We start from the raw sequence: 13,327 nt of genomic DNA on the forward strand, positions 1-13,327 counted from the left end.
CTTACCTAACACCAACATATGACCGTGACCCAATAAAAATGTGAATACTGCCATCGTTTTATTTCTTCCGGGTAGCAAGCTCGACTACGACGCGTGAACGCGCCGCTCAGTCTCCGGCGAAACAGTAAAGGTCAGTAATGTTAGTCAAGTATCCCTTGGTATTTTGACATATAAATTATATGCACAATAGGCGCCTCCTTTGTAAATGCACGTTAGCTTAGGTCGCAGCAATAGGCAGATTTTGCAGTGCAGCTAATTTGCAGCCAAATAGACAGTTGTTGTGAAAAGAAACTGTCAGTCGGAAATACGGCCGGCTAGCAGCGCCCGCCTTTCAGATCTGGCGAACAAATAATAAAAATACAAATGAACATAATGGTGAAGTAGATTGTCTCGCCTAAATATTCATGTATCTAATAATCCGCAATATAACTAGTTGGCTAATTGCTTGTCGCGTTTAGTTTGCGAGGTGGCCAGGTAGCCATAGCACGTAGCTAGCTCTCTTTGTTTTGGCTGCAGGTTAACGTAAAATGAATGAATTGACTGGCTAGTTAGCTGGCTAGATAGACTTGCAGTTGACATTCGCATGTGCGTAACTGAACTTGTTAGGCCGTCTGATGGTAGGACGATGGACGTTTGTGAATGACATGCATATCTCGTCTTTGGTATCTTTTTGCCCGAATAATGGAAACAACATGCATTATATGGGGCGATCTACATACGGAATACTTTCAATTTGACTGGCTCGTGAAATTATAACGGGAGAGGGCGCATGATTGGAGTATTTTGGCAGTGTACTTTATATGAATCGATAACTTTATGTTCTGTCCTGATCCCTGTTTAAAAAGTTTACCCTGATTAAATTTTACCCGACTACTTGAACTGCTTAATTTAGCGCGGCCGTGTTGGCGTCTGCTGACGTGGTAATCCATGCTTTATATGGATCCCCCTCTCCTTACCCGGCAGGAGGTTCCTCGTGTGTACCTTTAGATTTGAATCCCCTAAACAACAAGGAATTATTTAAACACTCTACCCAGATGGCATTGTTCTGTTTGGTAATGAATCTTGTATCTACAGCTGCCCTGCCCTGGCTATGCCCCTTGCTGTGACTCGTGGGATGTATGTTTAACACGTGCTCTGAACAGTTATACATTGTATTCATTTTGCATAGGGTGGATTTGTGCCCCGGTGCTTACAGTGAATACCCTTTTTACGTATTCAGCATTCTTCCTTTGTACTTTTAATACTTGAATGTGTTTATTTTGGATGCATTTAATGCAGTGCCTCACGAATGTTCCAGCTTGCCATCCTCTTAACCTATGAGCAGCTCATTCAGCTGCAGTTATGAACAATTACTGAGAGGATGTGTGGGCTGTAACTCTTGCAAGATTTGTGCAAAAACAGTACAGTATGCAATCAAAACAGCAGCAGTGACATAGCTATGGAGGCGTGAGAAAACCGCAGGTGGTTTATTTTGGTCCTCACTGCTGGGCGAACAGTCTGCACGACAGACATGAGAATTTACATGGGTGTGATTGCTTGGGTGATCCTACAACTAATTTGTAGTTAGGGAAACTTTTACTTGGATCTATTCATTCTTCTACTATGTAAGAATATTATCACAGTTTCTTAAATAGAAGGATTTCAGCTAGATGTCAGACAAGTAAAAAAAAAATGTGATCAGTACAGAAGGTGAATCAAAAGTTGTCTTACTACTTTTACCTAAAATGACTTATTTTGGGAGCATTGCACTATCAATCAGTATGATAGTAGTGCAACAGCAGGAGTTTCAGATAATTTTAACAAAACTACATTTGCCACCCTTGTTTGCTCAGTCAGTCAATATCAACCACTATGGGCTGCACTATGCCAGAGTAATCCAGCCGAATGACCCTGTCTGTGAGATCGGCACTTTTCACATTGTCAGAAGTTTCTAAACCAAACAAATGAATGTCCAGTTTTTGGGGATTATTTTGCTCAGTGAGTACTTTTTTTGACACGTTTTTGACTGTTTTACCCGTTTACAACTGACACTGTTTCAGTCAGACTGTGTTTAAAGTGTGACGTATTTTGTGAGGAGGAAGAAATGTGGGTGGACATGCCAGAAGGGGGGTGAAGTTTTGTACTGTGGAGAGCGTTAAGGTTCTGTCAGTGAGCCCAGGAGCCATGCCAGGCATCATCAGGAGCACCAAAAAAAAAGAAATATGCCCTGTCTAAAGTGGAAATGTGCATCTCTCCCACCTGTGTCCCAATGCCCTTGTACACATGTCTCTAGTTAACTGGTTCTGCCTGCATGCTGTGTTGAATGTTTTTCACCCTCATTCAGCGGCATGCCTTTGTGTGTGTGTGTGTGTGTCAAGTGAGATCAGCTGAGCTGCTGGGGCAGGGGCCTGTGTTTGGGGACGGCAGGGCATGCTGGGATAGGCCTGTGGGCTCATTGCTCTGACCCCTGTGTGCTTGCAGGAGGGGGATTGCTCAGGCAGCACAGCTCCTCCTTGTGTCTGTGATGGCGAGCCTTCTGCGCGTGGTTGCTGCCAGTTGCTCCAGCCCCTTGTTCAGTGGGGTGTCTTGTGTGAAGCTGCAGAGCACCAGGACGGTAAAGACGCCATGCCTGCGATTCTTCAGGACCCACCAGGCCCTCGGCTGCAGCGCCAGTCCAGGTAAAACCTTACACAATCGTAGAGGAGACACCAAGACCTATAATGTCATCTACCTGGTACATGTGAAGGCACTCTGCTGTGAACCTTTTAGGATGATAAAGGTACATACAAGTGACCTATTGTGAAAGGTATTGGAATTAAATGTAATTTGCGATTGTGTTACAGACATACATTTTTTTCTGCTTTACATATGTGGAGAGATAATATTCCAATGTAATTTTCACTTCGTCTTGTTTTACAGTTTGCTGACTTGGTGGACTGAAAGTTATTGCATTCATTATCTATTCATGTATTTAGCGCAAATTTTTTGATTTATCTATTTTCTACACTGAGTTTTCATTTCTACAGGTTGTCTAATCCTTTGCTTGTGGGCATAACAATGAATTTCTCTTCGCCTTTCTGCTCTGAGCAGTGCCTTGTCTGTGACACTGTAGAGGACAGAATGGCAGAGGCCGTTTCAAGGATTTCACTTACTTTCCTGACTTTTCTTTTTTCGGTCGCCCTCAAGAATGTATACGGTCCCAAGGTCGGTTGTCGCATACCAGTGCCCTGAGTTTCCCCTCCCCCTCCTCTCTCAGGTGGTGGCTGCCACTGAAGCCCTGGGTGTTAATGAATGAAGTGCAGCATGCGTTTGCAAGGGCTGTTCAGATGCTCTGCCAGTGATTGGACCGCCTCCATTAATGGCTGCTGTTCTTTTTGCACTGCAGGCATGCTAGTGACAGCTGTCGGCTTCTATTTCTGGCACTGCACCAGTTGAAGTGAGGGCCAGGAGAATGACACATCACAGGCACACTAGGAAAAGTATGTCAGGCGAGAGGGAGGATGTTTTTAAGGCACGTTAGGTTAATGTCTTTTGTAAAAATGGACTGGAACGAGATGAGCTTCTGCTACTAGTTTGTCTTTTGTTGTTGCGTAATTCTAAATAGCAAAATACAGTGCCCTTCAGCTATTGAAAGAACCCGTTGATACTATGTTTGCTACTTTGCCACTAGCCCTGGACTACTAACCTGTTGACAAAGCACCTGTAGGTTGTACTAAACCCAACTGTGTTAAATTTGAGAAGCTTTTCTGCAGCACACCATACATGGATACGAATAAAGTTTGCTCAGACAAATTGTGTTTTTTCTGTCCAGTCAAAGCTCCGCATTGTCAGCTCGTCCTTCCAGAGCTGTTATGACAAACACTCAGATGTTGCTGTTATCTATATATCAGGGCTCAAAGGAATTTTCCATAGCATGTCGCATAATATTGCACTCCAGTCAGCACCCTGTTCTCCTAAATGTAGTGTTAGTGTCCTAACACTTTAAAGGACCAAAAGACATCCACAAGAATGATGATAAAATTTTTATTGGAGTAAAAATGGGTAAATGGAGCCTGTTCAAAACATTGCTGTCACAGTTAAAATAGAATTAAATGTGATGAGTGTCTCATCGTCCTCATGGTCAGTTTGCATCTGTCCTTGCACAAAAGAGGTTGAGAGCAGCTCTAGCCAGAACAGTTAAGTAATCACACGGATATATTTGTCTTCCTTCCTTTTTTGCTCCAGATTCAGGACCACCAGAGTTTTAAAAAATTGATTTTTGCCCCACTTTTGTAACAGCAGAGCAAACTTGAAGACTTGAATCCTCCTCTGAGTGTGCTTTTCCTCATTGTGCACCACTGTAACCCTTCAGAAATGTCATGTCAGGTTTTGCTGAATGTAAGTTAAAGGAGAGGATCATGAGAGCCAAAGGTCTCATATTTTAGTGTTTAATTGTGGTGTTGGGCCAGGAGTGCAGTCATACACATCCTCCTATCTATGTTATATATTTTTTTATGGCAAGAGGGAATTGCATTGATAACTTGCAGTAGCAAGTAGTTACACTGTCTACACTTCAGGTGCATTGAGGAAGGCAGAGATTCAAAAGATTAAATGAACATTCCAGCTTCTGAATTCCACATGCAGACTGTTCAGCCTCTAAATAGTAATATGTGCTCATTTATGCATCGTGCATGACATTTTGAAAAGGTTCAAGGTATGCCATGTGTTGAGCAGAGTGTGTGTCTGCCGTAAAGCTGAGCCCAAATCGGTTGTGTTTGCTGGAACTTGTGAACATTCTTAGTTTGTGCTTCAACCGAGTTTACTGGAATGTCTTTAGGTACATACTTGTATACACAGATGTGAGAAGATCTATGCCTTTGGGCTGTCAGGGCTGAAACCCACACCTTGCTTTGGGCTGATGTGCACTTTGCTTTATATGTAAACACTGTACGGTCCCTTACGCTCCACCCTTCGTGATGGTCCCCCAGGTGTCCCTTACAAGCAGCTGACGGTGGGTGTGCCGAAGGAGATCTTCCAGAATGAACGGCGTGTGGCGCTGTCCCCCGCCGGGGTCCAGGCCCTCATCAAGCAGGGCTTCAATGTAGTCGTGGAGTCCGGAGCGGGAGAATCCGCCAAGTTCTCCGATGAACAGTACGCCCAGGCCGGGGCAACCATCAAGGACACCAAGGACGTGCTGTCCTCTGACGTGTTGGTCAAGGTAACTGCACTGTGGAAGAGAGAGTAATGTTCCCTTAACCGTTTGATTGAGTGTGGCACTTGGTTCTTGACCTGCTCCTCTTGTTGCCTGTGCCCTGTCAGGTGCGCGCCCCCGTGTTTAACCCCGCGCTGGACGTCCATGAGGTGGATCTCATGAAGGAGGCAGCCACCCTGGTTAGCTTCATCTATCCGGCCCAGAACCCTGAGCTGATGGAGAAGTTGTCCCAACGCAACGCCACTGTCCTGGCCATGGACCAGGTGCCACGTGTCACCATTGCCCAGGGCTACGACGCTCTTAGTTCCATGGCCAACATTGCTGGGTGAGGCTGCTGTACCGGAGAAGTGCAGGGGAGCTATTGACACTATGCTTTACGTGTTTGTGATTAATTGTATTACATACTAAAGATCTGATGCAGTATTAAACAGTACAGCCATATGACAAAGGACACTGTATAAAAGAATGATGGGGACCTCTGAACTTAATGCTGAATATTCTGTCCATGCACTCTTTAATAAAAAGTATGTTGCTAGAACTCCTTAGGTCAGCAGTTTCAACTAATGACCAGTCCGTTTCCTCTAGTTTTTAAAGATTCTTAATTATATTATTGGGGGAGGGGTGTTCAGGGGTAGGGGGATTAAGTGGTTAAGGAAGGCATGAGATATATTAGTTTGTTTTTTCAATTATCCATGACCTTAAATGGTCATTATTCCAGCTGGGCAAATTCCAACTTAAAATTAACAGTATGACTTGTATAAGATTGTAGAATAGCTCAGTCTTTTCATATCTGTTTGGAATTTGTATTCATCCTGATGTTGCAAAGTTTGGAGAGACCAGATTTAGACCAGATAAAAGACTGCATTTGTTAAACCTGATTTTTTGATGATGTGTATTTTTTATTTTTTATGCATATTGCATCACTTTACTGACATCTTAGAGGCATGAAAGATATGAAAGAAAACTGATCTCAGTAGTGGAAGTGCTACTTGAAATGGGAAGTGGCAAATGCACTTTTGGAGAACTTGGGTATTTTTCAGTATGTTCTTAGACAGGGGTCACAACCGGTCCAAACTGCACAATATGCTGGCAGGTGCAACTGCAGCTTGGCTCCATTACTGCTGCCTTTGTAGTTACTGTTTGGCTTCCCTAGGGTAAATAAACTACATTTTGAGGGGGGAGCAGTTTATGTGGCAAGTTTTAGAATTAATGATTGATGTGATCTCTCCCTGACAGCTACAAAGCCGTAGTGCTGGCAGCAAACCACTTTGGCCGCTTCTTCACTGGTCAGATTACTGCAGCTGGGAAGGTCCCCCCAGCAAAGGTATGTGCCGATGGGTGTGGTGCCTCATGGCTGTGGTGGCCCTTAAGATAACTACATAGGCCAACACGATGATACCTTGTATGACACAGTATTATCTCTCCTGATAGCAATTCATCCTTGCTCTCCAGACAGGATCCACAGAGCTGAGTCAACAAAAAAACTGTTAAGGACATTCAGTAAACAATGCTTCTTTTAATAAGTGGCATTTAAAAAGCAGTGGAAAGTGTTGTTAAGAATGATATGTGGTGAAATTCTGTATAAACTATCTTGATGAAAAATTCAGACATGCCCTGCCAGAAGGATCCACATTTTAGATTTGGATCAGGGATAAGCCTGCACTAGTAGACAAACATGAGTCACACTTGCCCTTCCTCCATATGTATGCATCTGTGCAGTGGAAAAGGTCGCTGTGCATCTGTAGAGCATATGATGTACTGTTTTTCTTTTTAAAGCCACACACTGTTAGATAAGGGTTCTGGTTCTCATTCCGAGTTCGCTGTGATCCAAGGTGCTGATCATTGGAGGCGGAGTGGCGGGGCTGGCTGCTGCGGGCACTGCAAGGGCCATGGGGGCAATTGTCAGGGGATTCGACACAAGGTGAGTGGGGACTACGAAAGGTGAGTCCACCAGCGCGAGCAATTATTTGTATTACCTGATTTTGTCAGGAACTGAGCAGGAGGGTCACTGATGTTAGTGGGGTTAGTGTAGGCTAACTAGCACTATTTCACACGCTATTATCTGGCCTCTGGGGAAATCTGGTCAGGCGCTGACTCGTGGTAGGTCTATATCTCTCTTGATAACTTATCATCACTACCGTGCTTGAAAGGATACTTGAGTGTTTCGGTGCATTCCCAAAGGCTTCAGGTCCTTATGGGTAGGAAGCACAAAGGAGTATATGGCAAAACCAACACTCTTGGGTTAATACCCACACTTTTGGTAAGTGCCATGGAGCTGTTCATGACCAAGTCAAAACCTTGGATTAACGTCTTATCTAAAGGATGGTATGTCCTAAAGCACAGTAAGTCCACCACAGTTTTTACTGGGTCTAGAGTTGAGTGCCCCCTAGTGACTCACCAGCACCACTTAACAGCATCAATCTGGTTTTCCTTGGGGGGTCTTCATTCTAGTGCGAACTAGTCCCAGACACCACTTAGCTTCAGATGTTAAGCAGAAAAAGGCTATAAGGTGATACAACATCTTGTCTGCACTATTGAGATCTGCTGTGGTTAGCGGGTGCCTGTAGTAGACCCTGAACAGTTTCTTGTGGTTCCATTTATTTCACACACATCAGCATGCTCCACCAGGTTACGATCAGATCGTTTGGTGAGCTGTGAACTCTAAACTGAAGCACAGGATAAATAAAACATTGAACCTGTTGCTCCTTCTCTAATTTGCGATTTTAATCTTGTACAGCCAATTTGCATTATCACCCATAGTATTTGCAAAATTAAGTGCGAGACTCATTCGTTACAGGTGAATGGACAAATTACAAGCTTCTGTCACTGTGTGATATTGTACAGTGTGGCACACAAATGTAGCAGGATGGTAAGGCTACTGTGGCCTTTGGAATACTAGTTATCTCCATATATTTGAGTGTGGTTAGGACTTACATCTGAAAATGAGGTGGCAAGTTATTCATTGAGGAAATGTTGACATGAACAAGGGATTACATTGAAGAATCTGCTCCTTGCATATCATTTAAATGAAGAAGTTCTCAGCTTGACGAATATGTCTGTATAGCTGTGAAAGATCGGAGAAGGTGATTGCATTTTCCAGGAGCTGAGAGACCATTGTGTGGGAAATGAAAAGGGGAGGTGACCTCAGGCCATAATGACAAACTGACAGTACATTTCAAGATACAATGCATGGCCAATAAATAAACTTGGAGGGATGTAGAGGTGGAGGGAAATTATAAGATTGGTCTATCCTACCTTGGTTTTAGGAGGTTGCATTGTCTGCAGGGTTTTGTTCTAGGTAGACACATAACCACTTGATTTAAGGTAATGATTTTAGTCACTGTATGAGTTTAAATGAATTTAACTTCCCTCCAATGTTCTGAGTGTTTTGTGGAGAACAGGATAACATTAGATTTGTGCTTCCTGTGTTGTGCAAGTGACCTCAGTTAATTGCATTTAGTACAAATGACAGTGTGAAACAAGGACTGTGAAAATTCAAGGAGCCATGATGGGTCTCTTGTGCTTAACATATGCTTTCCTCAAGTGTTAAGGTACATGTGCAATGACATCTCCTGTGATTTCTGCCAGTCTTGATAAAGTATTAGGCAATTAATGTGTTTATTACTGTAACCTTTCCGATACTTTGTGGTCTCGCACGGAATTGCCAAAAATACACATACAGCAAGACTAGCATTTAATACATAAATATTCTGGTGCCCTGGTGTAGTGAATATGCCTTCATGATTTACAACACTTTATTGTGGGATATGAGGGTTCTGCATGTATCCTGACTGTTCTTTTAATAAAATTCTCTGGTTGATCTTTGGAAAGCTTTGGTGACCAGAGTGAATCCCCTTGCTCTGATGGTATTTCTTCAAGTAGATGGTCAATACCCCATGTTTGGAGAGACGATCCAAACACATGACATTTGTGCATTACAAAGTTTTTCATTATTATTAAAATGAAACTGCATAGTGGAGTATAGTACAGTATGTGTAGTATAATAGTATAGTAGTAAACTGGATTCCCACAGATAAAACCCCTGGGTCTTTGCATCCAGGCCTTTGATGGCTTAATTACTGGCAGTCTGTTGCGGCCATGCAACTGAGTGATGGACAATCTATCGGCTGGTATGAGGTAGACGTCAGTTGAACATTATCTCATAAAGACACACCACTTCCTGTTCAGCGGGCCCAGATTTAGTCAGTCACACACTGCATTCCCAGCATTATGGGGAAAGCGAATCTCTCGTTTCGGCTGGCACCATAGGACGTTCTGTAAGACGATTGAATAATTCCAATAATTGGATTAGTTGAGCTCTGGTTCACGGGTAGGGTTTAGTGTTGATCTGAAGTGATTAGCACAGTAACCTTTGATTAAGAGTGCACAATAGATTCAGCACTATTTAGTTCTTTTATTCAGTTCTGTCACTCTTCATGAATCTTGTAGAAACAATTCTATATGTATAATTTAATGACCAACTTACTACATTTGCCAGCAGATGGCAGCATTATACAAGTCATCAAAAGAAACCAACCAGAATAGCACTATAGCTGAAAGGTTTTGCGTATTCTCAGTGCTGAAGAACAGTGCAGTAAATTAAAGAGGCTGAAATGAATCGATTTTTACGATTTAATCAAATGTATGTAGTTGGAACTTTAGTGGTGTAGTCCTGAATGTGATGTCATCATTGAAACAACACAAATAGGTTATTTTCTTTGATTCTAGCCACCTGTTTACCTTACATTATTTGACATTGGAGCTTTTCTGGAAAATGTCTGTAAGTTCTGGCCCACTGAGGACTGAAATCCACAGCCCTACAGGTTATGCATACAGTTTAAGATGACTCCGTGCTGCTAGCCCACTTTTAAACCCATCAGAGGTAAAGTGTATCTCCTCTTTCTCCCCTCAGAGCTGCTGCCCTGGAACAGTTCAAGTCCCTGGGGGCTGAGCCTCTGGAAGTCGATGTGAAGGAGTCCGGGGAAGGCCAGGGTGGTTATGCCAAGGAGATGTCCAAGGAGTTCATCGAGGCAGAGATGAAGCTGTTTGCCAAGCAGTGTCTGGATGTTGACATCCTCATCAGTACTGCACTCATCCCAGGTATGCCCACACAATTCACTGCCTGTCCACTCCATCTGTGTGTCCATACTCCTGTCATTGGCCCTCTGTGCTCACCTGCCATTTCATTCCTGTGTTTGGCCTTGTTCTTTCTTCCTTTTATTTCCTTCATTTCTGCCTTCTTTTCTTCTAACCTGAGTAACTGCTCCACTGCTTCCTAAGCTTCTGCCTACACTCTGAAAGCTATAATCTTCTCTCTTCCTTAAATGGGTTCAGTTGTCCAGTCCAATTAAGGTATCAGACAGTGGATGCCCTCAGTGGCCCAGAAATGTTTGTGTTATCTGCTTTTCAGCCTCTCTAGGATAAGGGCAATAAACAGGAGATCATATCAAATAGGTGTGCTCTCTAGTAGGGCACATTGCTGGTTTTCGTCAGTTGTCTTGTTCTTTGTTAAAGTTCACTTTATCATACATGAATTTAAGGTGTCAAATCAAAGCTTGTGTTTTGTGACTTTTGTTTTCCTCCATAACATTTCCCGTAAGTGTTGCTTCACAGTTCCTCTTACAATGACAATGGTGAGATTGTCCAATGGGTGACTAATCAGGATCGCTACTAACTTTCCAGATGCTAGACTGTCCAGCCATTTGACCACTTACATAACTGTATCCATGTTTTATTTATTTATTTTTTTTGTATGTAGTGGTTTTGATGTATTCACGTACCAGATCCACTTGTGTGGGGAGTAAAATTACAGATGTTGCAGAAAAACACAAGTAGGGAGACGGACTCAGTGGTTGCATTGCCACATTTCATGTGTGTGATGTGTTGCTGTGATGTCTGCGTGGGTGTAGCCACTAGGAAGTGTTTTCCAGGTTCTGTGACCTCGGTCACTAACAGTTGCATAAGACCAGTGGCTCAGCAAATGCCAAATGGCCACGTTTGTCTGAGAGCAATCTCTAGGTTGTTTTTGAGGCAAGGAGGGGCTCTTCCGGTCTGAGCCCACCAGAGCCCGTTCAGCGTAGTAGTCTCTTGTTCTGCCCAGCTCCCCTGACCTTATCTCCAAGGCTGCTTTTCCCTCTGTTTGAAAGTACAAGGAGAAACAAGAGCACACACTGGCAAAAGTCATTTTACCAAAACACAGACATTTGAACAAGAATGGATTTGAAATGTGGGCTGAAACAAAATGATTTTTTCCTCCTTTGATTCTTGCGTATCCAGTAATTTTGTGTGGTGTGTATTGGTTCCAGATGCTAACATTTTAGCGTAGGAATACAAGAAAGGAAATTAGGCCGGGATGTGTTGTTCGACCCCTTACATAAACATTGCACGAGCTTGCCTGATACCTGATGCCTTACCTGAGGAGGGTGGTAATTTGATGCTGTGGCTTACTGGGTTTCTGACCCGCAAGTTCCCATGGTGATGTGTCCTCAGGTCGGAAGGCGCCCATCCTGATCACCAAGGAGATGGTGGAGAGCATGAGGGACGGCTCAGTGGTGGTGGACTTGGCGGCAGAGGCGGGGGGCAACATTGAGACAACAGTTCCAGGAGAGCTGTCTGTCCACAAGGTGAGACCTGGTCAGAGACCAGGGAGTGAGTGCTTTGGTCTTGAGTAGCCTCATAGTGTACAGTTCTGCCCCTCATTACACTGAGAACACAAATAATAGGGCTAGTGTGCAACTTGAGCAAATCTGAGTCGTTCCGATCGAGTTCAGTTTACAGGAGAATTCTGCAGTCAGCCTGGTCTGATTAGGAAGTAGTATACACCCCTTCCAGTAGAGAGTGATATAGCTTGCAGCTCTCCATGAAATTTATTGAAGATGATGCATTTGATGGCGACCACATTTATGTGATTCTGTTGTCCCCCGCATTCTGTGTTCATATGGATGCTTTTGCTAATATGCTGTGGATGATTTTACATTTTTTTTGTTTTTTTATCATCAACACTTTGTCATTTGTAATCACATTATTGAATCCTGAGGACGAGAATTAGTTACGCTGGATTATAATGTGCTTACTTTGAAATAGGCTCTTGCGCAGAACATGACTAAAGCATTATTTTGGCCTCTGTCTTTTGGGTTTTGGCATCCTGTTTTTCAACAAAACAGGCAATCTGCCTCCACTGAGATGGTTGACAGGACAGCTGTGTGCAGTTAACCCAGCACCTGTCCATCAGTACTGGATGTCTCCCAGCTGTGATGGTGACACACCAATTCAAAGGGATATCTCAGTTGCAGAAATGATTTCCTAGAACTTTGTCACTTACCTAACCCCATTGTTCTTTGCATACGTCGTCTAATGTGATTTCCCTTTCTTGTCGCTCCGTGACAGGGGGTGACCCACATTGGCTACACAGACCTGCCGAGCCGCCTGGCCACCCAGTCTAGCACTCTTTACTCCAACAACATCATCAAGCTGATTCGTGCTATCAGTCCAGACAAAGAGAACTTCTACTTTGATGTGAAGGAAGAATTTGATTATGGCACCATGGACCACGTGGTCCGCGGCTCTATTGTCATGCAGGTGAGATAACATAAAATGAAATTATGAAAACAAATGATAGGCAGCAGAATTCTACTCTTACCATATGGCTTTTAATAACTTTTTTTTAATTTTATAGTGCAAGGCTTCACATTTGTGTAACATAATTCTTGTATTTTAACAGTGTGAATGGAAATAAGGGTGCAGACTATTTGGTTTTTTGTAATGAAATGAGATGTGAATTTGGGGTGCACCAGTTGAGTTTCTCTGGGTCAATACAGATATCTGGTATTTGTTCACCCATCTCTGCAGATTGCCATAGGATATAGATATTTCAAGCTACATATTTCTTGTGTGGAGGATTGACATTCAGTGATATCACCTTTTCCTATTTTTCCCATGTACACAGTCAACCAAATCCTAGTACACACATTATGACTTTTGAAAACTGCATGTGTGTATTCTGTGAGTCAACCTGCTGCACATTGTAAGTGAGCTGATGTGGAATCGGTGGAGTCAGGGTCTGTATCATCCTACACTGTCCCATTGGTGCTTTAATGTATTTCCTTGAGGACTCCACAGAGCAGACATATAGGAATCCATAGTTTTGCTGTTACTTTT

General features: G+C 43.2%; 1 protein-coding gene across 1 annotated transcript in view; it reads left to right on the forward strand.

The window, feature by feature from the left end:
- Positions 1-52: 52 nt before the first annotated feature.
- The window catches only part of nnt (nicotinamide nucleotide transhydrogenase), a 43,521-nt gene continuing 30,246 nt past the window's right edge, over positions 53-13,327 (forward strand). Inside the window, exons 1-9 of the mRNA XM_036528914.1 lie at positions 53-130; positions 2,461-2,657; positions 4,947-5,176; positions 5,278-5,495; positions 6,407-6,494; positions 7,003-7,091; positions 10,083-10,270; positions 11,660-11,793; positions 12,557-12,748. Of these exons, the coding sequence (XP_036384807.1) occupies positions 2,504-2,657; positions 4,947-5,176; positions 5,278-5,495; positions 6,407-6,494; positions 7,003-7,091; positions 10,083-10,270; positions 11,660-11,793; positions 12,557-12,748 (1,293 nt within the window). The 5' untranslated portion in view covers positions 53-130; positions 2,461-2,503. The remainder of the gene's footprint in view (positions 131-2,460; positions 2,658-4,946; positions 5,177-5,277; positions 5,496-6,406; positions 6,495-7,002; positions 7,092-10,082; positions 10,271-11,659; positions 11,794-12,556; positions 12,749-13,327) is intronic.

The sequence above is a fragment of the Megalops cyprinoides genome, chromosome 5 (genome assembly GCF_013368585.1).
Source record: "Megalops cyprinoides isolate fMegCyp1 chromosome 5, fMegCyp1.pri, whole genome shotgun sequence".
Taxonomy (NCBI): Eukaryota; Metazoa; Chordata; class Actinopteri; order Elopiformes; family Megalopidae; genus Megalops; species Megalops cyprinoides.